This window comes from Martes martes (genome assembly GCF_963455335.1).
Source record: "Martes martes genome assembly, chromosome: 1".
Classification (NCBI taxonomy): Eukaryota; Metazoa; Chordata; class Mammalia; order Carnivora; family Mustelidae; genus Martes; species Martes martes.
In genome coordinates, this window is record NC_137888.1 from 79,846,971 (window position 1) to 79,874,327 (window position 27,357).

Genomic DNA, 27,357 nt, shown 5'->3' on the forward strand with positions numbered 1-27,357 from the left:
GACACCTCACATTCATCCATTTTACAAGCTTAGATGACTAGAAAAATTCACTCAAATTGCCATAATGTTTCACTTTAATTCAATCTTAGAGATTACTTTTATGGTAAAAGTAATGGAAGTCCTTTTCATCCTTATTTCTGTGATGTGCAAAGCCAGACAGTCCTCATAGTATGCTATGCATTTCAGCTTACTCCTGCATTCAGCATACAGGAGAGTGTCCAAACATATTAAGACAAAACTCTAAATGGAAAATCCTTCTGACAAACTGCATATTGAGTTATCCAAATTCCCAAATACTACCCTATTTCTATGTAAAAGGTCCTTCCCAGGCTTAGAAAACTCAGCTGTGCTCTGGAAATCTCATCCATGGTCTAATTCATATTTTGAATAAAAAGCAGGCATCAAGGCTGGAACCGTGAACATGACACATTGAAGTTGATACCATAAACTAGCAACAGTCTCCAGACAGGCTCTCACAAGGAGCACTGACATGATAAAGTTACATCTGAGTAGACACACATGAATAACCTGAAATGACAGACGAATTTCAGTTGGAAGACAAGTTTGAAAGACATTTCTTGACATGTCATTTATTCTGTCTGACCAGGCAGGAGTATTTCTTATAATTCAAGAGCAATCTCCATGTAATTTAAATTCTGATCTCCTCACTCATACTTTCAAATGTTTCTCTCATGCTACAGGAGCTGACAGATTCTAAGAATATGATACATGGAGTCTGCCTCCATTTTATCTATGCTGAATACTTATACCGTGTCATTTTATAAAGCTAATTATTTTCCCCGTACATGACTCTTTTTAACTGATACAAATACATTCTGTCCAGAAAGTTAAAATACAGTGTTACTCATGACTCAAACTGAGTAAGACTTGAAATGTTTACATTAAAGCTCACTGTTCATAGGTGTCAGACACATACAATATTGAAGCATATCTACATCCTTGACTTGCAACCTGAGAATACAGTGGTTTTGGCACTGACCACTTCGTTACAATGAGCTTCCTATTCACCAGCCTGAAAATTTTACTGTTACAGAAGTCTACATTTGCCAGGGGAAAAAAAAAAACCCAAAAAAAACAAAAACCACTTCGCTTCAACAAAAATACTTTACCTTTTTATCTCAGACTGAAACAGACTATCTCAAATAGGCTGTCAAGAGTTCAAATAAATATTTAAACTTAACTAAACATAAAATAAAATAACAAATGTATCCAATCTTTCACTAGGACCATTCCACTTACCTTAAAATTAGTAGTATGACTCTTACCTTTTTCTGGACTTAAGTTTTTATACACTTCAAGGTCTGCCATTAAATTTAATACTGTTACACATTATTGGCAAGAGCAGTCAAATTCCTCTCTAAAGGCAAAGCCTTTTTCTGATACACATCTCCAGAAAGGAGAAGAAAAAAAAAGGCAAAGAAATCCTCAGCAGCCCCAAGAACTTGGCTCATGCTGCCCTTTATGGCATGATGCGATCTTCACAATTCAGGCTTTACGGTGTGGAGAAAATAAATCCGGGAGATATGATTACAGAACTTTGTCCCAAAGTGAAAAGCACAGCCAGATAAGAGCACTGGAAGCATCTGCTCAGGGCTGCCGCTATTGTGGGAATGCAGGCGCTGTGGCTAGTTTGGGTATGAGACATGCATGCTTAGCGCAGGGCTTAAAACCCTCAAGGCATTGTGCACATTTTATGTCTGGGAAGTGGAGCTCTTTAGCCTTCAAAGAAAAACCCTCCTCACCTACAAGGGGCCATTGAGAAACACAGATTACCAGGGTAGTGACGCAGGCTGAATGCAGAAAATGAACATGCACACACACACAGAGGGAAACACAGAAGCACACACACAGACACGCACACTCTCGGAAGCAAAGATCACTCCACTGGAGGCAAAAGCAATCCATTAAAAAGGAAGCTATCTGTGGTCCTCTCCACAGCACACTACTTTCGTGCCAGTCGAGGTAAGCACAGATTACTGACAGTGTTGAAGCTTTTCCTTGATGTCTGTCCTTATTCCACACACAAACATAGCCATGATTATAGAAGAGACTGGAAGGTTTCCAATTTAGAATGAAAGAGGTGACAGTTTCTAAATACTTGAGCGGTGATGGTTACTTCTCAGGTAAAAATCACATCCCTGTGGGCAAGTTAAGTAGCGAGAATGGGTCTGAAAAAGCCAGTTTTAGTGAATGAACCAGCATATTATTAAAGTCCAGTTTTCCCTAAAGTATGCATACGCATTTATTTGCATGTTTTATCAACTTCTTTACAGAGACAGGTAGACAGACAGAAAGGTTGGGCATGTCTTTCACAAGCAATTTACTGTAGTCTTGCATTTCAGACTTGTAACTAGGTCTCTCCATCCTGAGCATTAACTCTCTTACTCCAGAATTCTCTAATACTAATGCCTCTTGCCATTTTCTTCTCCCTGCTTCCGCTGAACCCCTGACAATCCCAGCACTACCTATCCCACAAATGTCACCATCAACCCCTCTACTCCGCTCCCATCAGGACCACCCAGCCCAGATCACTAACCCATCCCTCTCCCCTGAGGTATCATGCTCTACCCCACTTCCTGTTCACATGTTTCCCAATTGCCATGGCCCTCATCCCATCTGCAGACCCTACTATTTACTCTTAAATCCTCTGAGAAATCTGAATGTCACAGATGTGTGTGAGTATGCATAATTAGGATATCCTTCTCACAAGACTGTGTGTGTATATATGTATATGTGTGTGTGTATATGTGTGTATGTATGTATATACATACATACACACATATATACATATGTATACACACACACACACACACACACACACACACACACACACAAATATACAACAAAACAGTTAAGAGTTTAGGAGCCCATCTACCTGGGTTTAAATTCTGACTCTGCCACCAACCAACTGTGTGAACTGGGGCAAGTTACTTAAATGGTCTGATCCTTGGTTTCCTTATTTGTACAACAGGCATAATAATAGTTCCTCCTTCAAATGCTATTGTAAGAATTTAATACGCATAAGGTGCTTAGAATCAGTTATTTTGCATTATCATTGTCATGCTATGGTTATTAGTCTTGAAATCCTTTACATCAACCTAGAAATGCAGTGGAGTTCACTGTTTAAATGAAACAGTACTTTAAATGTAGAGTGGTACCCCCAAATTTGAGGTATCAGAAATACCCACTTCTGTTAAATAATTCAAATGATTAATACTCCCAGATAATCTTCTACAAAAAGACACTAGTGTCCCCAAGACACAAAATTGGTGTCAAATGATGGGTTTCTCATTCCTCTGACCTGCCAGAACCGAAGTTACCTGAAAAGCAAAAGGCAGCTTTAGGTCAATTTCTCACTCAGTCCAGAAAAGAGATGGAGACGAAAGTGCTCCCAAGGGAGACTGGCAAACTTCTCCTTCCCGTTTCTTCCAAAGGTTCCCCACAACAGTCTTGGGAGAGTCAGGAGAGAGGAAGGGAGAAGACAGCTCTTCCCCTCCTCATCCACAGCGAGTCTTCTCCCAGAGGTTCTTCATGCTTCTTGCCTTCTAGCCCTCACAGCTCCCCAGGCTCCTCCCTGGAAAGGCTGACCTATGGCTGGAACATGAAGCCCAAGCCCAACACCACAGTGATGGGCAGTGCCCGCAAGCAGGCGGGCGAGCCTTTAGAAAGCAGGCATGTCCCCTGAGCATGTGTCTGACCACCAAGGAAAACTCATGAGTTTTGAGAGTCCAGAAATATCTACACCTTATTAAATATCCAATTCTTCAGCAGCAGCAAGTAATTCTCTATGCAGCCCATTGGAAAGACTCCTACTGAAACACCTACTCTAAGGTCAGCAGAGACACTGGATGATTGACACACATCACCCTGAGTTACGCCCCAGAGTTCTGGCAGCAGAAGGTCATGTATAATGTCAAGTCTAGGTCAACAGGCTTTCAGGGTCAGTGGTGCTTCCTTGGACTGGGTCACCGCAACAAATGCACAGCTCTGGAATGTTTAACCTCTTATCTGAACTCCTCATTTGAAAAGACTGGGCTCGGGACAGGGGGGTGGGGTTATGGAAATTGGGGAGGGTATGTGCTATGGTGAGTGCTGTGAAGTGTGTAAACATGGCGATTCACAGACCTGTACCCCTGAGGATAAAAATACATTATATGTTTATTAAAAATTTTTTAAAAATTAAAAAAAAAAGAAAAGAAAAGACTGAGCTCTTTCCAGAGTAGTTCTAGCATAGTACTTGGAATATATATTAGATATTTCATAAGCCCTCATTAGCTATCTCTATTTCTAACCATTAGATCTAATAGGGAATTATCTTCCACCAATCAGGTGAAAGAGGAAAGTGTCTCTGAGTTCAGCTTGTCAACTGACAGTGACAGAAGGACTTTAAACCCCATCTAACAATGATTTCCTTACATTTCACACCTGAGTTCTACTTCTGATTTCTCACAGACATATCACCGAGTAACAGACTATGGCAGGGGCTTCAAAGTCAGATGGAGGAAAATCTAAGTCCCAGCTTTGTCCTTCACTCACTGCATAATCTTGGGCAAGTTATGTGTAGGGTGGCTAGATAAAACAGATGCCCAGTTAAGTCTGGATTTCAGATAAACTACAAACAATTTTTTAGTATAAGTACGTCCCATGCAAAATTTCCTGTATTTTTACTTGTTAAATCTAGTGACCTGACGGAAGGGGGCCTCTCTGAGCCTAAAGAGCTTCAATGTAGAGATGGTAGCAGCCACCTCATAGGGTATTTCTGAAGGTAAATGAGCTAGAATAAGCCAAAGGCCACAGCCCTGTGCTTGGACAAATAAGTATTCAATCTCTAGAAGGTGAGTGAATGGCCACTTCAATCTCTGGCTGGACAGAACTTTATTTAATCAAGTCCCATGCTGAAGAGGTGATATGCTATACCATCTCCACACAGACCTCAATCTCACCAGCCACATAATTCCAAATTGAGACAAACTCAGGGCAACAGCATGGCGCATATCTGCTCCAAAACCACCAAGTCCATCGAGAAAACCTACTGACACAAACATGGGAGCCACATCGCTTTGTGAGGCAATTCTTATAAAAGCTATCATTTACCAAATACTGTAAACAATACCTTCTCCGATCTTCATGAAAATTCCACAAGGCGCTACATTAGTATTCATATTTTAAACTTAGGGAAGGAGACAGATTCAAGTTGGCCAAGATGTCCAAGACTGCAGAGCTGTGCTAGAACCAGGCTTCAAACCCAAGCTAACTCCAGGCCCAGATCCTTCCCACCGGCTCCATGCTTCAGGTCATGAAAACCATCTACGGGATTTCAAGCCGAGCTTCAGAATTCCTCACTCTTCCCAGTTAGAGAATCTTCCCACAATGGCAGAAGCTTTTAGGGCCTCTGGCTTGGGAACACAGAGATGCTGAGTAAGGAAAATCATCTGGAAAATCAAAATCTCAAATCAGCCATTCAGTTTTTATTTTTTTTTTTAAAGATTTTATTTATTTATTTGACAGAGAGAGAGATCACAAGAAGGCAGAGAGGGGTGGGGAGGAAGCAGGCTCCCTGTTGAGCAGAGAGCCCGATGCGGGGCTCAATCCCAGGACCCTGAGATCATGACCTGAGCTGAAGGCAGAGGCTTCAACCCACTGAGCCACCCAGGCACCCCAGCCATTCAGTTTTTAAATCACAGTCACAATTTTATGTGCATTCGAAGTAATACAAAAGCAAACAGAGAGCAGCAGTGACTTCACGGGGAAAGAGCCTCTGGCGGGGGTGCCCAACCACACCCCTCACAGACCCGGTCCTCCGCCTCGGTAACTTAGGGTTTGATTCTGTAGGACCTTTCACACACTGCTGAGAAACTGTAAGTTAAGGGCATAAATTTTTTAAAAGCCATCAGAGGTATAAAAATGTATATACAAGAATATTTCATTAGTACTAGTTATTACAATTACTGCCAACAATCTAAATGCCAATCAACAAGGGAATGATTAATAAAATATGCATCCATATTTTAGGATACTATCTAGCCATTAACAATGTTCGAGACATTGTCATTACCTAGAGAATGTCTGGCATACTATATGAAAAAGAGGATACAAACTAAATATACAATATTTTAATTATGTAAAATATTTGTATATAGAAAGAGAATGAAGGACTAGAAAAATATAGGAAAAAGATTAACAATGAGATCTCTAGTATTTTCTTTTCTTCTGATATTTAACTACATTTTAATTTTTTAGAACTGGCATTTACTTCTTTTATTCAAGAAAAAAAAATAACTTTTTTTAAAAGTCTAGCCAGGGGGCACCTGGGTGGCTCAGTCATTAAGCATCTACTTTCAGCTCAGGTCATGATCCCAGTGTCCTGGGATCAAGCCCTGCATCCAGCTCCCTGCTTGGCAGGAAGCTTGCTTCTTCCTCTCCCTCTCCCCATGCTTGTGTTCCTTCTCTCGCTATGTCTCTCTCTGTCAAATAAATAAAAATTTAAAAATCTTAAAAAGAAAAAAAAGTCTAGCCAGTTTAGTAATTCTCAACGAGGGAGGAAATAATCCCTTCCCGTTGGTGTATTGAAATGATGGAGAACTTTCTTTGAGAATTACTGACATTTATGAAGCACTGACTCTATTTCAGACACATACCCAGCATTGTACATACCTTATTTTACCCTTACAATGCCCATATGAGTGAATTAAATATAATCCTTTCTCTAGTTTCAGATAGGGAAACTGAGGCAGAGAGAAGTCAAGTAACTTCCTTTAGCTGGCCCAGCAAATGAGGGATAGACCTGAGATCTGAATCCCCACAGTCTGTCTTCAGGGCCAGTGCTCTTCACCAGATAAGGTAGTCTGGAGATCTTCAGCGTGTAGTTTATACCCTGCAATCTATCTTCTCATCAGAAAGCGTTGTAGAACACCCAAGAGAATTATCAGAGCTCAAGTCTTTTTGTGAAATTTCACTGTGCACTCAACTACACAGGAAACCCCAAAGCCTCAATAGACCGTATAGCAAAATCAGCAATATAACCAAACAGACACATGAAACCTCAACAAGAATCCTACACATACATGCAAAATTCAAGAGCTAGATTTTGGGAGACTTCCACGTGGGTGCTCCAGGGAGACAGAAGCTCTCAGAGTGAGCAAGGACATTGGCTTTCATAAAACAGAGGGTATCCACCTATCCGCTGCGGCATCACTCCGTCCAAGCCTCCCTTCAGCAGCACCGTCCAATCACTTGGTCAGTGTGAATCACAGACATGAAAGAGCAGCTCATTGAACCGGAGAGCTTTGCCCCCGAGTGTCTACGGGACAGCACCAGAAATCTGCTCTCAGTTTGTATTTACAATGGACTTGACTCACTAGATGAAAGCTGCTGCCTTCCTGTGGTCTACTCATCACCAGTGCATTCAAGGAAATCACCGTTATAGGAAGCTCCAAAATCCCTGTCAGGACCACCCCAGCAAATTGCTAGAACTTCCGCATCAAGTGCCACGGGACACAATGGAACACTACCGTGAGTTCATCTTCAAAGAAAAAGTTAAGTGCTCCTCAAAGGTGTATGCAAGGTACTTAAATGCCCAATGGCAGAAATCGTGATAACCTTGCCACCCCTGCATGGTCCCTCATATTCTACCCCTTACAAAGCCCCCTCAGGAACAAATCCCTCGTGAACCTGACAACAGCTGTATGAAGTGGAAAGAGGCACCACGATCATCTGGCCTCCACAGATGAGGAAGCTGAGCCTCCAAGACTCTTCGTGACTTGCCCAAGATCACAAAGCTGACGGTGCCCAACAGTGCCAGGGGTGGGGGTTACCTGAAACAGGGCTTTCTAATCCAAACAGTGTTCTTCCCACATATCACATACACACCCTTACCATCCTTGCCAGCAAGAATGAGTTGCTAGACAACAGAGTAGAACTAGGAACTGTAAACCCAGTGTACAAAATGTACAAAATGTACAAATGTACAAAAATGTCCTCTGAGAGTCGAGAATGGCGGAAACAAGGGTTCTACCTAGACAGCAGGCTCACCGTGGCTGTTCATTCATCACTGGAGAGAGAGAACTACATACTCTAATAATATGGAACATGTCCTATAGATCACACATGCCTGTCAAATGAACCAGTTTGGCCTCCTCCTTCATTACAAACTTGACGTGCATCAGTGGGCAGTAAGTGCTACACATTTTTAAGCATCTGAATCCCAAAACAGACTAAGCTTTAACCATATCAAATATTGCTCTGTTCGGCAGGACAAAGATGAGCCAGCCACCCTTTGGCCCCACTGCCTCTTTGAAATGATGCTTCCTTGATGATTTATTGATCTCCCCTTCAAGACTCTGGGCGTTAAAACTAAAAGTTCTCATTTTTTTTGGAAAGATGACTATCGGTCATGTCGCTTTAAATTGTATAGGTTAGCATAAAATTTTACAGGCACATCACTCTCTGTTTGATGAAGATGTCCCTATAATTCAAAATAAAATCCTTGGTCGGCTCAGAGCTTGATGCCAGCTAGAGCTATCCACACAAACAACGGAGACCTCACAGGCAAAATTTCACGCACACACCCTGTTCTAAACCCAGGAGCTCATGGCCAGTGAACACTAGCAGCCCTCGAAATGCTTTTGGTAGAGACTTGGAAAATGTGAACATTCAGTTGACATCTGTTGCTCGAACACATATCCAGATATACATAGAGGTACCCAGAAGTTATAAATCAGCATCAATTGTTTTAGGTATCTCCCATCAGCTCTGATCAGGTTTAACTGTAACATCAACAGAGGAGAACTAACCAGAGATAGGTAGGCACATGGGAATCTCTAATAGTTGTTGACAATGACATATATTAAAACAAGTATCTTCTCTCAGGGCTGAAGCTTTAATTAAATACTCAAAACTTAAGGAGTGACATATTCAAACTCCCCCACAGCACTCCAGAGGCACTTGTACTCTAAGCGGAGGAGCCCCTTTACCTCCCCCTTCAGGAGGAGAGGCTGGACGGAGGGAGCCTAAGCATCCAGAATAAACCCGAATATTTGTTCTCTCCAGCACTTCCAGCTAAAGCAGGACTGTTTGCTTATGTAATGACCGTGCCTCTGCAGAGCTGGTATTTTAGTGGAGGGCATTTTACATGCCTTCATCTGACATCTCTGGGTGTACTGAAAACGTAAATGATGTCATCTGCCCAGGCATGGCTTGGTTACAGTCGGTTAAATAGGGATTACAGTATGTGCATTCAAATGGGAGGCACACATGGTTATCAAAATGCAAACCCCCACACCGTATCTGGTAATCCTGAAGCCCATTACGCTGCATGTTCAGATTGGTCCCATGAGGAGGGCAAACACAAAGATAACCATGGGAGAGAAGAGTGGGGGAAAGGGGAGAAGAAGATTCTCAATTATGACAGGATCTCCCTCTAAACAAAGCTCTGCGGAGTAGAGTGGAGAACAGCTCATGGCCCCTGACTGCAGTCAGGAGCCACAACAGCTCAAGCCGAAGAGCCAGCAGCCCCGTCTCTGGAAAGTCTCCCAGGCCAGCCAAAGCCAAGGCCTGGCTAAGGAGCGACCAGACTGCAAGGCTCATTCTGCACAGCGAGCCGCCCGCAGCCCCAGCCCCAGCGGCCTTCAGAGCTGTTCGCCTTAATGCAGCTGACAAGAGACTCTCCTGGGAAGGGGAAGTGGGTTTCAGGGAGAACTGGATGGCCATAACCAGTAAGGACAGGAGGGAGATGGGCTTCTCTGAAAGCCTAATCCTGTAGTGTCTGGGGAGGACATTTTCATAACAAATGACCTTTGGGACAAGGGTGACCGTAAATGACCTAGGCAGGGAGCTAGCAGCCCTCTTTCTGGAAGAAAACCAAGGAAACCGATGGTACCGACTCCCCTGGGAACAATTTTCAATATGTCACAGTGCAAGTCCTATCACAACAGTCTAAACTCCTAACCTAACCTACCTCATGAATCGAGTCCTTTGTCACTTTCTGGATGAGACGGAGAGGGGTGATCCTCCACAAGTTCAACCATGCGTCTTACACATCTCCTTTCACAGGCCCTCTTCCCCAAGTCTCAACAGACTCTGCTTCTTTAGCCTTTCTCCTCATCTTGTTTTCCCCAACAACAACCCTGGTTAAGTAATTTTGTTTCTGCCTGATAGCCATCCTAGGTAGATGGGACATAGCCACAGGGAGGACAACAACATAAACTCCTAAGAACAGTAATAGTGAATGTCTTGTCGGGATGTCGGGATTCCCAGGGTCTAGAAGGCACCAGGCCTGTAGTGAGCCCCAAGAAAGTCTGAGAGCAGGAAGACTCCCCCAAACACAGAAACTCAGATTCCAGATAATTCTCCAATGCCCAGCTGAAGACTCTGGGAATGAAGCAGGACCTCAGATACCAAAGGACAACAGAAGGACTCCCAAGGCTGGGAGCAGAAGAAAACCAGTTGCTGTGACTGGGATAGAGGGTTGAATGAGGGAGTGGCTAGAGGCAGCCTTTTCTCTATAAATCTGAGAGAAGATTAAGATGGAAACAACTCATGGGTAGTTCCCTTGAGACAAAAATTATCAACTTACTGAGGTTTTCCAAATGCACTTCTAGTAAGCACTTTAGCCCAGCAATTTAGGAAAAAAAAAAAGAGAAACAGCCTATGGTGCCAAAAGAAGGTAAAGTTCCTGAGGAGAAAAGGAGCAAGGACAATTCTAAATCCAAAACAATTAAACACAGTGCAGGGAGAGGTGGGGACACAGAATAGTTGAAAGCAACGAGACAGTCATGGAATATGGAATCAAAAAGACTGAGGTTCAAATCTCTGCCCACCAAGTAGCTCAGCAACCTGAGCCAAATTATTTTACATCCCTCTCAGCCTCGGTTTCCTTATCGACAACACTACCTACAAAATCAGATTCAGGTATGCCAGGCAGGATGGGCTACATAATCTCCGGGTCCCGTGCAAAACGAAAATACGAGACTTTTTCCAAAAATAAAGAATTTCAAAGTGGCAACAACAGAGCATTCAAGCAAGCATGTATCACACACGTCAGGCCAGTCTCAGCTCTGGTCTTCATGATGTCACAACATTTTTTCCGTGTTTGCTAGTTTCCTTCCCCTAGGTCTATTTCCCTATAGAGATCAGATTAAAAAAAAAAAAAGTTCAAAAATAAAGGATGTTAAAAAAAATTTAAAAGGCCTTATCAAGGGGCGCCTGGGTGGTTCAATGGTTAAAGCCTCTGCCTTCGGCTCAGGTCATGATCCCAGGGTCCTGGGATCGAGCCCCGCATCGGGCTCTCTGCTCAGCAGGGAGCCTGCTTCCCCCTCCTTCTCTCTGCCTGCCTCTCTGCCGACTTGTGATCTCTGTCTGTCAAATAAATAAATAAAATCTTAAAAAAAAAAGGCCTTATCAATTTTAAATTTACTTAAGTTGATAACTTTGTGCCATGATTATATAAGGTAATATCCCTATTCTTAGGGCATATACACTGAGGTATTTGGGAGCAGAGGACAATGAGGTATGTAATTTATTCTCAAATTATTCAGAAAAAAAAATTTACTGTGCATGTATATGTGTTAGGAGTGAGTGTGCAAGTCTGTAATGAGAAAGCAGATGGTATAAAGGTTAACAATAAGTAAATCTGGACAGATGAAGTTTCTTTATTGTATTCTTATTCTTGCGACTTTTCTGTGAGGATAAAATTATTTCCAAAGAAAAAGCGTCCATCACATAAAGGTCCCATGTGAGCTTTGGGGGAGCAGAGAGGAAGGAGGAGAGTAACAGCAAAAAAGGGGCAAGGCTGAAACTCTCTACAGACGGGGACCATTTCTACTTTGTTAACTGCCGAATCCGCAGCATAGAACCTAGGTCAACAAACATTTAAAACAGGAAGCAGAAAAGGAAGCAACACCCTGTGCTCAGACTAGCTTGGGAAATAAGGACCCCGGGCAGGAACAGATGGCGGATAGTTACACCAGCACCTGGGAACCAACAAGCTGCCTCTATTTAGCATGAGACCAAGAAGTGTGTGATTACAGGCACAGAGTGTGGCATGGTGTATACCACACCCTGCACCAGAGACTTCGTTCTTGTCACCCGCTAACAGTTCAGGTGAACTCACCTCAGGCCCGCCATTTCACCTCCCACACCTCAGGAGCCCCCCTGACGGAATGTAGGAGGTCACTAATTCGTTCACTGACTGGACATCTCTCACGTACCAGCCTCTAAAGTCATGTTCCCTGTTCTTTAGAGCTTTCATTCTATAAGGATCTCGCAAGCTGGCTGCATTAAATAATTTTCTTGAGATCCTTGAGGTCTTTTCCAGCCCTGAAAATTCTACACAACAATTTCAGAGCTTTTAGTTCCAAAATAGCATGAATATTATTGTATAACCACCCTCTAAAGGACTCATAGAAAATCCATGTTCTCCTAAAGGTGAAAATATATTCAAGATGGTCTATGTTTAACTTAAAAAAAAAAAAAAGTACACATGGGCAGTGAAATGCTTGGGAGCATACACAAATAAGCCTTCTGCCAAGAATCAAGTTGATTTTTGGCAGCCAAGATTCTTGTTCCTTGACAAGGTATACAAATAGTAAGAATTTCAAAAATCTAGTAAAGCTCTGTAGCAAAAAAAAAAATTATAAAACATAGGAATGCTTTTTAAAGCCATAAATTTATCAATGAGAAAATAACTATGAAGTGTAGATTAATGATTAGTATTAAAATTAAAACATCAAAACTATTTTAATTTTCTGTTTCATTAGTTCTTCTCATTCACAGTCAGCTAGCACAAAAATGGTTACAAAGGCTAATTTTGTTAAAGACCTTAGAGAAAAGAGGAAAGAATTGCTTCTTCATGAATACTACAGATGATAAGATAAGAAACCAGTAACACTTTATCTCTTTATATAAATTAATCTAATTTAGAAATAAATTAGTACTATACTATATGCAGAACTTGTTACATATCCAAGAAAAAAATGTTACATGACTAGCATCATGGTACCTATAGTTGCCAGATATTAAACCTCTGCACTGATTTATATTATTTAGGACAAATGGTAAGGGATAGGGGATCAAAAATATAATTAAAGATTCAGAATAAGAAGCTTATGAGAATATTATTTCCCAGATGGTTTCTCAGGAGCTAAAATAGGAACATCCATCTATGAAAGCTGGTCTCAAACACAGGCCGCAAATTGAGATACTAAGTATTTGTCCTTCAAAAACCATCCTCCTGACCCGGACATAACTCACGAAGATCTGGGTACCACATTATTTTCTGGTAGATGCAGAGAGGGCCCACCTCAGCAAGGTAACTTCCACAAGTAAAGGCCATTCATCTGTGGTTTTACAGGGCAGCAGCTTTAAAAGCTTTATCCTTAGAAATGAAAAAGTTCTAAATGTCCTTTGGATTCATGGAGTCAACGCTTTACCAGACAGTCAATTACCAGATAGTGAAATCATTACCTGATCTAAATGCTACATGGATTATATTACTCTGTTTGTAAAGTTCAGCACCTGGCTCCCCACAGAGAGTTCATAATCACCTTTTAGCTATGAAGACACACACGAAAGTCGGTTGGAGGCCACCAGGTAGAGAGAGCCCTCTGTCATGGAACCTTGCTGCCCTCAGCGAGGCGCCAAACGGGGCCAATGCGCAGAACATTCTGCCCTGTAGCAGTTCTGCAGTGACTATCTTCGTACTCACCTGGCCGATACACAGAGGCTTTGAAACGGTTGCAAGTAATACTCCTTTTATGTCACAATATTCCAATGCTATTAAGATCGAACCAGTTCCAATAATCAGAAAAAGCAGAGACTTACAAGATTTATCCCACAGAAAATCCACTTAGCATTTCATAATGCTCAGCTCAGATCATGAAGGCTGGCTGAGGTGGAATGGCAAAAGGCTGGCATTTAGAATTAACTCTCCCAACAGCTGACTGGTATGAATAGGCACCAGTTACCTTCTTTTCTATAAAAGGGGACCGGTTTTAGTCAGAGGTTCACATCCGATTACTTTGAAATGTGATAAAAACTAAAGACTGTGTTAATAGAAGGATGCACAAAAGTACACCTATATACCTAAGAGTGTTTTGAATCATGTTCAGTGATTTCACTAATGTCCTAAAGTCCAGTTGCGCGTTCAGTTTAGAATCCTTCAGTCAGGGGTGCCTGGGTGGCTCAGTGGGTTAAGCCTCTGCCTTCGGCTCAGGTCATGATCTCAGGGTCCTGGGATCGAGCCCTGCATGGGGCTCTCTGCTCGGTGGGGAGCCTGCTTCACCCTCTCTCTGCCTGCCTCTCTGCCTACTTGTAACCTCTCTCTCTGTCAAATAAATAAATAAAATCTTAAAAAAAAAAAAAAAAGAATCCCTCAGTCAGATGGCTTCCCAAGTCCTTCCTGGTTCTGATGCATCAGGCATCACTGCAGACCAGGGTACTGCTTATGTCCTTAGCTGTACCTTCCTAGGTTTTAGACATAGGAAGTTCACATTTTTAAGTCCATTCTACAAAGAAAATTACAGCCCTCATGTCTCCCACTTGGAAATCTGAGCGTTGGGATAGCCTTTGGGGTCTCTGGCTTTAGCTGTCCCCCTCACACATGTTTCCACTCTCTAAATGTGTTGTTTGGTGGGAAACAGTTCTTCCCTTCCCCTTAACTGTTCCTTACAGTTCCTTGGAGGCAGGAACTAACCCCTCATGTCCAAGGGCTCACACCCAACCTGTTCCTTGGAGGCAGGAACTAACCCCTCATGCCCAAGGGCTCACACCCAAGCCCAGGGGATCTCTCTGAGAATCGCTGCTTACATTTCAGAGTGTAGACAAATCACCTGGGAATCTTGTCAAAATGCAGAGTTCAACGCAGGATTTCCAACACACTCCTAAGCACGGCTCCATTTCCAACCAGTTCCCAGCCCCCACACCTACCTGGTTCTCTAAGTGCCCTTCTCAGCCTAAAGGCAACTCACACTGGTGCCTCTGTGGAGTCCTTTAGTGGCCTCTAGAGGGTCTTGAAGCTCTTCTAAAACACTCAAACCCACAACCTGAGTTGCTTTAAAAGAAACAAGTTTGTATAACACATCATTGTACCACAATGGAAGAAGCAGCAGCTGACAAACCTGGGTTTGAACACCATCATCTAACAATGTGTTTTGTGGCTAATTGCCTACCTCTCTGAGTTTTATTTGTAAAACTGTCTTGTTGAAAAAAAAAAAAAAAACTGTCTTGTTGAAAGACTCAAGAGAGATTAGCTGGAAAAACAACCACCATTGCTAATTCTAGGGGCAACTTTGATTCAGGATCAACCCTAAAATTTCCTGATGGTGCCCCAAGAATATGCCAGTGTAGAATCCACTGATTCCTCCTGATAGGTCTAAACTTGGTTATCTTAGCATCGGCCCCAAATTCCTCTCTGTGGCCCCCATACAACCCCACATACAAAGAAGGAGGTATCATGCCACGTAAGAATAATCTAAGACAAGATTTCTCCTTTCTAACTCTGAAACTTCTAGGAATAACAAAGGGGTCCCCAGCATTGGTCTTCTCTCACACAAAGGAGAACAGATGTCTGACACAGTTTGCCTTCTACAAGAAAATGTGTGCGCTTCTCCAAGTCTCTGGGTACCCCTTTCACCAAGATCGACAGGCGTTACATCTCAGGGTTACATCTGAGCTACTCCAAATGAAGGCACTGTTCCTGCAATTCCTGTGTTTCATATTTATTTCTCTATCAACTCTTTAATTATCCTGCTGTGAACTGTGTAGTCCTCATCATGGATTAATCAAAACAAAATGCTATTTTTATATTCTTTGTTGCCTGTTCTTAAGAACCTTCCCAAAGTATTTCTGTTCACCACCAGGAGGCCGTGGATAACATTGTGAGATCAGTTAATGCTCAAAGGTTTATTTCTGTATCATGTAACAAACAGATCTATTGGCTATGAGACAAACAACATTTTAAGGACTCTAAGAAAACATATTAAAAAGAATATGAGGGGCACCTGGGTGGCTCAGATGGTTAAGCATCTGCCTTTGCCTCAGGTCATGATCTCCAGGTCCTGGGATCGAGCCCCATGTCGTCGGGCTCCCAGCTCAGTGGGGAGTCGGTTTCTCCCTCTGCCTCTCCCTGTTTGTGTCCTCTCTCTTTCTCCCTCTCAAATGAATAAAAACTTTAAAACTAAATTAATTAATTAACAAATAAATTATGAAATAAATCTGTTAGGAAAGAAAATACTGATATGAAGGTAAGCATATCACTTGCGCTCCATCTGCATAAAAATCAAGATTTTCATGTAAACTAATACCTGATATAGTGGACCCATCGATGTTTCAGTCAATCAGCAACCTTGGCCCATTGATTCTCACCCCTCCCAGTGCATCAAAATCACTTAAAGGGGGGCACCTGGGTGGCTCAGTGGGTTAAGCTCTGCCTTCGGCTCAGGTCATGGTCTCAGGGTCCTGGGATTGAGCCCCACGTCGGGCTCTCTGCTCAGCGGGGAGACTGCTTCCTCCCCCCTCTCTCTCTGTGCCTGCCTCTCTGCCTACTTGTGACCTCTGTCTGTCAAATAAATGAATAAAATCTTTAAAAAAAAATCACTTAAAGATAAACAGATTAGAGATATAGAGGTATAGCTATATATACACAGATATAGTAAATAGATAAAAATGTAGGTATAAGGAATGAATGAATGGAGAAGACATCTTGGTCCCACACCCAAGAGATTATTTTTACAAGACTGGAGTAGAACCCAACCATCACTATTTTTTAAGCACCCCAGAAGATGCTAATGTAAAACCAGAGTTGAGAATTGCTACTTCATATTTGGTTGTTAGATCATTTTAAGAAAGTGCAGGCATAAAACACACACCGAGGGGCGCCTGGCTGGCTCAGCACATAGAGCATGCATGCGGCTCTTGATCTCAGGGTTGTGAGTTCAAGCCCCGCGTTGGGTATAGAGCCTGCTTAAAATAAATAAAATAAAACGAAACACGTACTGAGATTATCGATTGTTTTTCCTGTTTCTTTGGTCTTTTCTGTACTCTCCAGCTCTCTTACAGTGAGCCTATATTGGTATCATCATAAAAATAAAGTGGAAAAAATTTTTAAAGAAAACCAGCATCCACAAAATCCCAAGCATAAATGACCCTTCTCCATTTTCCTGCTTCCTCTATACTCACACTATTTGTATCCAGAGCCTTCTTATTAGATGTCCCTCTTCCCATACTTTTAAGATTTAGTACAATATAGGCTATCACAGAAAATAACCGTTATCAAACTCATGAATACTGTGGCTCCGTTGAGACTATGTATTTGTCACCTTAAACCTGGGGTTTTCAACCCACCAGAATCTAATTGGCTGCCCAATGGCGTGTCCTGGGGAGTTCTAAAACTTCTCCAACACCCTGCCACACCCCAGACCAATTAGATCAGAATCTCGGAGGGGGTCAAACACAACAGTTTTATATCCCCAGGTGATTCCAATGGACAGACAAGGCTGGGAACCACTGGCTCTAAGAGTTAATTAATACAAATCTCCACATCCAGATATAAGCTCCTTCGAGATTAAAAGCACAATACCTTGAAATTCTGACACCAATGTAATTTCAAAGAATGGTCATTTGTGAATGTACATCGATGTTCAATTTCAAGTTAGCAAGGAATAAAAATAGGCACTAAATAATAAATGTGTTCACCGTTCTCCCTTCTAATTGAGCATGTCGCCATCTTTTATATTTAAATACGAAAAATTCAAAGAACTCTGTGATATGCCACATATTCTGACCAAGATCAGAAATAGGCAGCCCAAAATTGGACCAAAAAAATGTTTTCACAAATTCTACATTTATCTTACCCATGTAGGTGTTATTTCTGAGTAACTTTGCTACCTGGAAATCAGGAGCATACTCTTATATTGCTTGGGGACTCTTAGATGAAAGGCCTAGATGCGAACCACTTTTCTTATTTGCAAATCTGAAATAAAAGTGCATGTCCTTAAGTTTTAAAGAAGCCCTATGCTGTTTGATTATTCTTCTCAGGTACCCCCAGGCCTCCTATCCTCCTCTTTTATGGAGGAAACTGGTGCTTTTGTTTTGGAGCAGGTCTATGCGATCCTCTCTGGGGTTAAGAATTAGCCCACAGACAATACTCACTTCTCTGGACTGAAGATTTTTTAGACACAGGCAGCAGAGAATTTTAATAGTATGCAAAACACTGCAATTAGGCAGGTTTTACTGATAGTGTTATTTTAATGAGTGAAACCTCCATATTCAGAGTTGAATAAACTCAACACACATATAACCAACATGGAATTTCTGGAAAGCAGTATTAAATGAATGCAAAAGGTCCAAAATTCTTTTAAAGAAATGAGTTTGTCCTTTTCCATTTCAAGACATGATACGTTTGTAATCATCTTTTCTAAAGCACACTAGGATTCTCAGCAGAAGTGGCCTTTTCCCTCTCAATCTCAGGAAGAGACGGTTTATGGGTATTCTTTTGTTCTCCATGGCAAAAGCATGAGCAAAGGAAAGAAAAGGGATGGCAGCCAGAGAACGGATATATTCCAGGGCACAAAGAATAGGAGCCAAATTTAGAGTGCAAAACTAATGAAAGAGTAGACGGTTCTTATCTCCCTTCTTAAAGGAATAAATTCATCCAGCAGTATTTTACTGAGCATCTACTATAATGCACGCAGTGAACGCTACTACGTACTGGAGACAGACGTCAAAAAAGTCTCCATTCTCCTGGAACTTAGAAGGAATGGGGGGGACAGAAATTACCTATTTTAAATTTAAACATTTATTGTTTATTGGGGGGACAGAAATTAAAAGTTTTCATAAAACTGCTGTATTACAACAGTGATAAGGCAGTGAGGCTGCAGCGTGGGGTAACAGGAGAACCTAAAACGGGGGCCTGGCCTAGGCTGGAAGGTCAGAAAGGCTTCCCTGCAGAAGGGACCTTCACTCCGGGGTCTGAAGGAGGAGTTGAAAGCTAGACAAGTGAAGAAGAAGTAAGTTTTGTTAGCGAAGAACGCAAAGGTTGGCAGAGCCGCAGCATAATGAGGGAGGGGAAGAGTAGGTTGAGGTTGGTGAGGCTGACGGGCACCAAGGAGGGAGTTCTGGGTCTGGTGGGTGGGGTCTCAGGACCTGGACAGCAACAGCGGTGTCAGGTGAGAGGGTAGACATCGGGGTAAGGAGCACCAAGGGGTCTAAGCCAGGGTGCACTCTTGGGAGCTACCAGCGTGTGGATGGGAGTGGAAGCTGTGGGAGGGTGAAACCACTTCACGCTAGGCCAACGAGCTTTAAATGTGAAATCTGAATACCCCTTTGACACCAAGAGTTGGAACTTATAATAACCTCAGACATACTTGCTGAGAGAAATGAGTCCTAAGAAAATACAAAGTATCACAGGGCCTCTGGGATGACTTTTCATTTACACAGTACAAAGGGACAAACTTGCATTTTTTTAACCTCTGTTTTGATAGACGTGAAATAGGAAGGTTTTGTGACTACAAATGCAATCGCTAATAATGATTACCGTGGTCCAAGAAAAAAAAACCTGGATCTTTTGTGCAACTAAATGAAATAATTATGTTGCCCTAAAAGAACCCTGAATCTACTCATGGAAAGACATTTCATCCTCCCATCAATCTCTGTGCATATATTAGGCACAGAGTAGGAAAAGACAATTGGGAAAATGAGAGAGCAGGGGAAAATTAATTATAATTATGGAAATGCAGCTTAAAGAACAAAGGCTTAAATTTGTAACACCGGTCTAAGGGGAAATAATTCTCATAAGCAACCATTTAAAACGTGAAAAGTCTGCAAATCTGAAGGAAACGTTGACTGTTTATTAGACATGTTATTTCTTCTTTCTAATTTAGTAATCAGAAAATTGGTATTCCCAAGCATAAAGGAATAAAACAATCAAGGGCCCTTCTGCTTGGCTGGACTCCCAATGGCCACGGTTTAAGAGAAAGAACTTGAGTCCAACAGGAAGGGACTGCCACGGTTCTCACTTAAAAGGCAACAGGCTCATTACTTCTTTTTTTTTTTTGCTTTTCATAGTTTAACTTTTATTGAAACATAAGTAGTAATTGCAGTTGATGATTATGTTTATCTATTTAATAAAAGTATATTAAAAATTATAATTAAAAAAGCTTGGTTCTAAATTAATTATACCTATGCCCATAATCAACTTTTAAGATTATTTATTAGTTTATTTATTTATTTAACAGAGAGCGAGAGATCACAAGTAGGCAGAGAGGCAGGCAGAGAGAGAGGGGGAAGCAGGCTCCCCGCTGAGCAGAGAGCCCTATGTGGGGCTCGATCCCAGACCCTAAGATCATGACCTGAGCCGAAGGCAGAGGCTTAACCCACTGAGCCACCCAGGTGCCCCTAATCAACTTCCTTTTTTCTTTTTTTTTTAGTTTTATTTTTTCAGTGTTCCAAGATTGTTTATACACCATACCCAGTGCTCCATGCAATACATGCCCTCCATAACCCCACCACCAGGCTCACCCGTTCCCCGAAACCCATCCCTTCTAAAACCCTCAGTTTGTTTCTCAGAGTCAACAGTCTCTCGTGCTTCGTCTCCCCCTCCAATTTCCCCCAATTCACTTTTCCTTTCCTTCTCCTAATGTCCTCCATGTTATTCCTTACGCTCCACAAGGAAGTGAAACCATATAATAATTGACTCTCTCTGTTTGACATATTTCACTCAGCGTAATCTCCTCCGCCCCATCCATGTTGATACAAAAGTTGGGTATTCATCCCTCCTGATGGAGGCATAATACTCCATTGTATATATGGACCATATCTTCTTTATCCATTCATCTGTTGAAGGGCATCTCAGCTCTTTCCACAGTTTGGCGACCGTGGCCATTGTTGCTATGGACATTGGGGTACAGGTGGCCCTTCTTTCCACTACATCTGTATCTTTGGGGTAAGTACCCAGTAATGCAATTGCAGGGTCATAAAGTAGCTCTATTTTTAATTTCTTAAGGAATCTCCACACTGTTTTCCAAAGAGGCTGCACCAACTTGCTTTCCTAGCAACAGTGTAAGAGGGTTCCCCTTTCTCCACATCCTCTCCAACACTTGTTGTTTCTTGTCTTGTTAATTTTGGCCATTCTAACTGATGTAAGGTGGTATCTCAATGTGGTTTCGATTTGAATTTCCTTGATGGCTAACGATGATGAATATTTTTTCATGTGTCTGTTAGTCATTTGTATGTCTTCTTTGGAGAAGTATCTGTTCATGTCTTCTGCCCATTTTTTGATGTGATTATCTGTTTTTTGGGTGTTGAGTTTGAGGAGTTCTTTATAGATCTTGGATATCAGCCCTTTGTCTGTAGTGTCATTTGTGAATATCTTCTCCCATTCCATGGGTTGCCTCTCTGTTTTGTTAACTGTTTCCCTTGCTGTGCAGAAGCTTTTGATCTTGATGAAGTTCCAAAAGTTCAATTTTGCTTTTGTTTCCTTTGCCTCTGAAGACGTGTCTTGAAAGAAGATGCTGTGGCCGATGTCGAAGAGGTTACTGACAGGCTCATTACTTCTAACTACTAAAGCTAAATAAAGCTTCAAAGACTGAACGTTGTTACTTCTCATCCGTCTGGGCTTCCCAAATATCCGGACCTTGTTTGCCATTTTGCACTCTACCCAGATCTTTTCGTCCCCTTGTCATTAGAGAATGTGAGTAGCCCCGACATAGAAAGCATAACAAGAAAGATCACAGTGGATTCAGTTACTCAGCAAAATCTCCCCGTCATTAGATTCCCGAACGGGGGAAAAAAGGCTAAGACAACTCAGCACGGACTTATATGAGTCTAGATTATTGCTTGGTTCTGATCAACCCAGCTACATAAACTTGCACAAAGCAAGTACAATGAAGAACAACAGAACCTCTGGGGAAATTAAGTCACCCGAATTCAAAACCTTAGTGGGCAAAATCCAGAGTGGAGTGGCTGTGGAGAGGTCCAAGGAGAATTTTCAGGGCTTAGGGGGATAGCATTCCATCCATTCAAAGTCACATTCCCTGATCCCCTATTGTGTGTACAGCCTCAAGCCTAGAGTGCCAGGATGGCATGAGGAATGAAATCAGAGGAAGTACCCCTCCGCCCCAGAGACAAGCAGGGGAAGAGCTACCAAAGAATGATTCAGAGATTTCTATAGGCTTGTGGGAGTCACCCAGGTAACAGTGTGAGAAGAGACAAAAGAGACTATAGTCAGTAGGTCTGGGAAGAGCAGGCAGCATGACACCTTGTGAACAAGCACAGAGATAAGAAAAGGGCCAGGACCAGACAGTTGCGCCAGTGTCCTAGGGAAAGGGAAGCCACGCCTCAGCCAAAGGGAATTCAGAAAGGGACAATGGGTGGGGCTGAAGGGAGCCAGCAGGTCCTCTCTGAAAGAGTCCCTGGTGAGGGGCCAAGTGAAATTAACATTCACAGAGGATGGACCCAGAGGGAGTCCGGATCACCTCCCCGCCACCCACATACAAATCAGGTACCCAGCTGTGGCTTCTAGAACTTTGCTTTCCATCTCTCTTCCTTCTACCAAAACCTGAAGAGCCAGGCCTGAATTCCTCCTCAAGGGGAAGACGTATAGCAGAGTTCCCTGAGCCTCTACCCTCAAACCCCAACAGGTAGCTCAGGCCTGTGTCGGGGGTCAGGAAGGAGACGGAACATGAAGGAGTTTGAGATGAATGTTGTAAATTAGATTAGACCCTCAACAACCAAAAAGTAGTCAGAAAGTAATAGAATTCACCCAAGATGTTGGGAAGAGTACTTTTTTAAAAGCATTTGCTGGAGGGCACCTGGGTGGCTCAGTGGGTTAAAGCCTCTGCCTTCGGTTCAGGTCATGATCCCAGGATCCTGGGATCGAGCCCCACATTGGGCTCTCTGCTCCACAGGGAGCCTGCTTTCTCCTGCCTGCCTCTTTGCCTACTTGTGATCTCTGTCAAATAAATAAAATATTTTTAAAAATAAAAATAAAATAAAATAAAATAAAAAATAAAAATTTTTTTATTTTATAAAAAATAAAAAATAAAATAAAAAAATAAAAATAAAATATTTTTAAAATATTTTTTAAAAAATAAAATAAAAGCATTTGCTGGAGATGGCACCCGGGTGGCTTAGCTATTGAGAGCATCTGCCTCAAGTTCTGGGATCGAGCCCCGCGCCAGGCTTCCTGCTTGGCGGGGAAGCCTGCTCCTCCCTCTCCCACTCCCTCTGCTTGTGTTCCCCACCCCTTGCTGTCTCTCTCTCTCTCTCTCTGTCAAACAAATAAATAAAATCTTATTTTTTTTAAAAAAAGCACAATCATTGGAGAGAAAAAAAAACAATTTCTTGTATATGCTACACTCAATTGAGAATATGCCATAAACCAGCCACAGATGGAATGTCCATCATAGAGAAATACAAAAAAGAAATGAACCTCAAATTTTAAAATGTAAAATAAGTAGCATTTCATTGAGAGTTTCCTTGAGAATTTTTCTGTAAGTCCAGGAAATGAAGGAATAGCACATGTTCCCAAAAAGCTAAAAAACCATTTTGTTTCATACCAGCTCGTATTAAAAGGTTATTTCTGTTGTGTTATAACGAGTACATAAGTATCCACTTTTGTAAGGCTGGCTGTAATTTATCCTGACAACGGAAAGAGGTAAGTGCATAAATCAGTTTGGTCAGTTAATTCATGGCAAATTCTCCAATTACCCTCCACTTAAAGTGGGATGAGGAGAGAAGGTTAAAAATCAAATAAAAAATTTTTAAACACAAGCACTTAGAAAGAAGTGTTTAAGTCGTTTGTCCTAAATCACGGCATTTTGCTGACATGGCAACTTGATCCCGGAGGGAGAAACTCACCCAAAGCAACCCAGCTAGAGGGCAGCCCCCGCAACATGCCACACCTAGGTCAGGCTCGTTCTGCTTCTACCCAGGCCTTTAGTAACACTGGCATATTTGCAAGGGGCACCAGAACATCACAGACCTGAAGGAATACCTCACTAGATGCCTTCTGCCTTGGTGGCCATCCTCTGGGGATGAGGGATGGGGGAGGGGAAACGTGAGAAGTGGGCTGAAGAGCAATTTACTGGGGGAGGCTGTTCCAGAATTACTTCTATTATAAAAAACGACTTGGGGTGCCTGAATGGCTCAGTGGGTTAAAGCCTCTGCCTTCGGCTCAGGTCATGATCTCAGGGTCCTGGGATCAGGCCCCGCATCAGGCTCTCTGCTCGGCGGGGAGCCTGTTTCCCCCTCTCTCTCTGCCTGTCTCCCTGCCTACTTGTGATTTCTGTCAAATAAATAAATAAATAATCTTTTAAAAAATGAATAAATAAATAATAAAATAAAAACGACTCAATACATTTTCTCCCTTATGACCTATCTTCTTTTTTTTCCCACCCTCTCTCTCAACTCATGCTTGAAATTTTTTGCATGCAGTGTTAACTCTCCCAAGAGACAATACTTTTTTTTAAGTGATCTCTATACTCAGTGTGGGGCTTAAACTCATGACCTCAAGATCAAGAGTTGCACACTCTACCAACTAAGCCAACCACACGCTCCCAAGAGGTAATACTTTTCATCTTAATGATGCTTGCAAAATTTTGACTGTCATTTCATTAATAGTAATTCTATGTGTACTCACATTTTCTGGACCTAGAAGATGTTTATACAATCATTGGATGGAAAAGCTAAGCTTAGTAATGACACTAATATAAAATCTAGTAATGCCCCTAAGCCCAAGAAGCTGCTGCTGAATTCATAATGCGTTAATAAAACAGCCTCATTATTGAGAACCATAATTCCCTTCTGCGTAATTTCATTGTCCTTTCATATACACCAGGCAGGATCTGGCATTCTTCCTTCTTTTTCCAGTATAGATGGAATTCCAGTGTAGGGGGAGTAAACTTCTCCATTCTTCTTTTTTGAATATAAAGACATTTGTCCTGAAACCTTGCTTATCAGTCCTAACTACTAGTCTCTCCATGGTCAGAACTCACGAGTGCTTATAGGCGCATGCATGCTTGGACGCGAACGTGTGCACATGCACACACACACATCTTCTCCCTAAAGTGAAATGTGACGTTCTACCAGTGCAAAACTAACTACAAAGTTGACAGTCAAAAGAGAATCTTACCTCCTTCGGATGACCATCGTTCCAGCCTTTCCTTCCTGCATCCTGGCCTGAAGGACACTCTCATTCACTACATACCCATCCTGATGTCTGACTACACAGAGACCTCAAGCGCTGTTGCTAGTGGGAACTTTGGAAGCTGGCAAAACGCTCACTTCAGAGAGAGGGAAACTGAGGACCCCCCCAAGGGGACAAAGGCAACACAAGTTAGTAGTGAAACTAGAAACAGAACTAGTCTCCAGGATCCCACTCGAGCCTACTTTCTTTTACAAACTGGTAGTCAAGTTTCTAAACTCCCATCACCGAGTAGGCCTCTGGCCAAGAAAGGGAGGTCAGATGAAAAGCAATTCATTACATTAATTAACCAAGTTAATTAGTTGCATTAGAGGGTTGCTTGAGGCAAAGTAAGAATACATATAAGGCACTTTTCATGGGGCACCTAGGTGGCTCAGTGGGTTAAGCCTCTGCCTTCGGCTCAGGTCATGGTCTCAGGGTCCTGGGATGGAGCCCCACATCGGGCTCTCTGCTCAGCGGGGAGCCTGCTTCCTCCCCCCTCTCTCTCTGTGCCTGCCTCTCTGCCTACTTGTGACCTCTGTCTGTCAGATAAATGAATAAAATCTTTAAAAAAAAAAAGAATACATATAAGGCACTTTTTGAAAAGACATATTACACACTTAATAAGAGAACTATCCTTAACTCTATCCCTGGATAGTAAGAGAGACTCATAATTCAGTTCAAAACCTTTCTACTCTAGATTTGTGATGGTCATTCAGAAACATTCACTATAACATGATAACAACAGAAATAAATGTCAGTGTAAGTTGGAATGATACCATAATAATTTATAGGAAATCAATTAATAATTCTTTCCAACATCACAATTATAATTAGCAGTGCATAAAAACAAAAATTAAGTCACCTCTAAACTTATTCTATTAAGGAACTCAAATGTGTGGGAAAATGTACGTGCATAAAAAATTATATATATTAATTGCAAATACATTGATTACTGGTTTTAAAAATCTGTCCCAGGTCAGAAAAAAATGCCACAATTCACTACAACCAAGAGAAAAAGGAGAAAGTATAGGTAATTTTCAAGTAAGAATAATTCATGGAAGTACAATCTATTAAAACAAGATTCCAAGGCACATGCCTGGCTCAGTTAGTAGAGCATGTGATTCTCGATCTTGGGGTTATGAGTTCGAGCTCCAAATTGGGTATAGAAATTGCTTAAAAATAAAATCTTAAAAAAAGAAACCCAAGATTCATGTAACACAAACCATTCTTTGCCCAAGTTTTATTCCCCCCTATTTCAAACACAGCAGGTGAATAAAAGCCAAGTACAGACTAACCTCAGCGATTAGCTTCTTCAGTAGGTACACAGTCCCTTTGGATCATTAGATTCCCTAAAAATCTGGGCAAAGGACAGATGAGTGGGAAATAAAAAACAGCTTTTCATAATTCCTATCAGGGATGCTCTCATCACTGAACACAGAACCATGTCAATTCAACCAGGTCATTTTTGTCAGCCAATATAGATCATTTTTTAACTTTTCCAGCCATTCCATTCCTACCATTAGGATTGTTGCAAAGAGGAAAGAGAAGATAAAACACTGGACAGAAACAGACTCTTAACAGTGTTTCTCTTTGGGTTGTGGGATTGTGGGTAATGAAAACATAACCACCACCTCCATACTCAGAAAATGAGGCTATGAATATGCTTTTTGAACTGTGAAATAGTATACAAATGTTACTTTTTGCTTTTTTGTTACTTTTGTTACTTTTTGTGACAAATGTTACTGTTTTACTTTTTTTTTATTTTTTAAAGATTTTATTAATTTATTTGACAAAGAGAGAGAGAGCACAAGCAGGCAGAGTGGCAGGCAGAGGCAGAAAGAGAAGTAGGTTCCCCAATAAGCAAGGAGCCCAATGAGGTACTCAATCCCAGGACCATGGGATGATGACCTGAGCCGAAGGCAGCAGCTTAACCGACTGAGCCACCCAGGTGTCCCTGTTTTACTTTTTTTAAAAAGTGATTTTTTACTTTTATTGATCACTGTAGCCCATATAGTCCATTTTCATGTAGCTCTTTCCTCCTCAGACTACTGCTTAAACCTGTATGTAAGGAGTCCAACCAACACAATTTGCACAAGAAAATCTGTATAGTCTAAAAGTCTATTATCTTGCAGCAGAAGTGGTTTTTTTCTGTTTATAAT

General features: G+C 41.8%; 1 protein-coding gene across 3 annotated transcripts in view; it reads right to left on the minus strand.

The window, feature by feature from the left end:
* The window catches only part of PLCH1 (phospholipase C eta 1), a gene marked incomplete at its 5' end in the record, with an annotated part of 214,263 nt that overhangs the window by 155,066 nt on the left and 31,840 nt on the right, over positions 1 to 27,357 (minus strand). For 2 of the 3 annotated variants that reach the window (XM_080821573.1, XM_080821572.1), the window contains one exon: positions 1,287 to 1,329. The exons of the other annotated variant lie outside the window; for it this stretch is intronic. In XM_080821573.1, the coding sequence (XP_080677699.1) occupies positions 1,287 to 1,329 (43 nt within the window). Of the gene's footprint in view, positions 1 to 1,286; positions 1,330 to 27,357 lie in introns of those variants that run through there. 3 annotated transcript variants of the gene reach the window in all.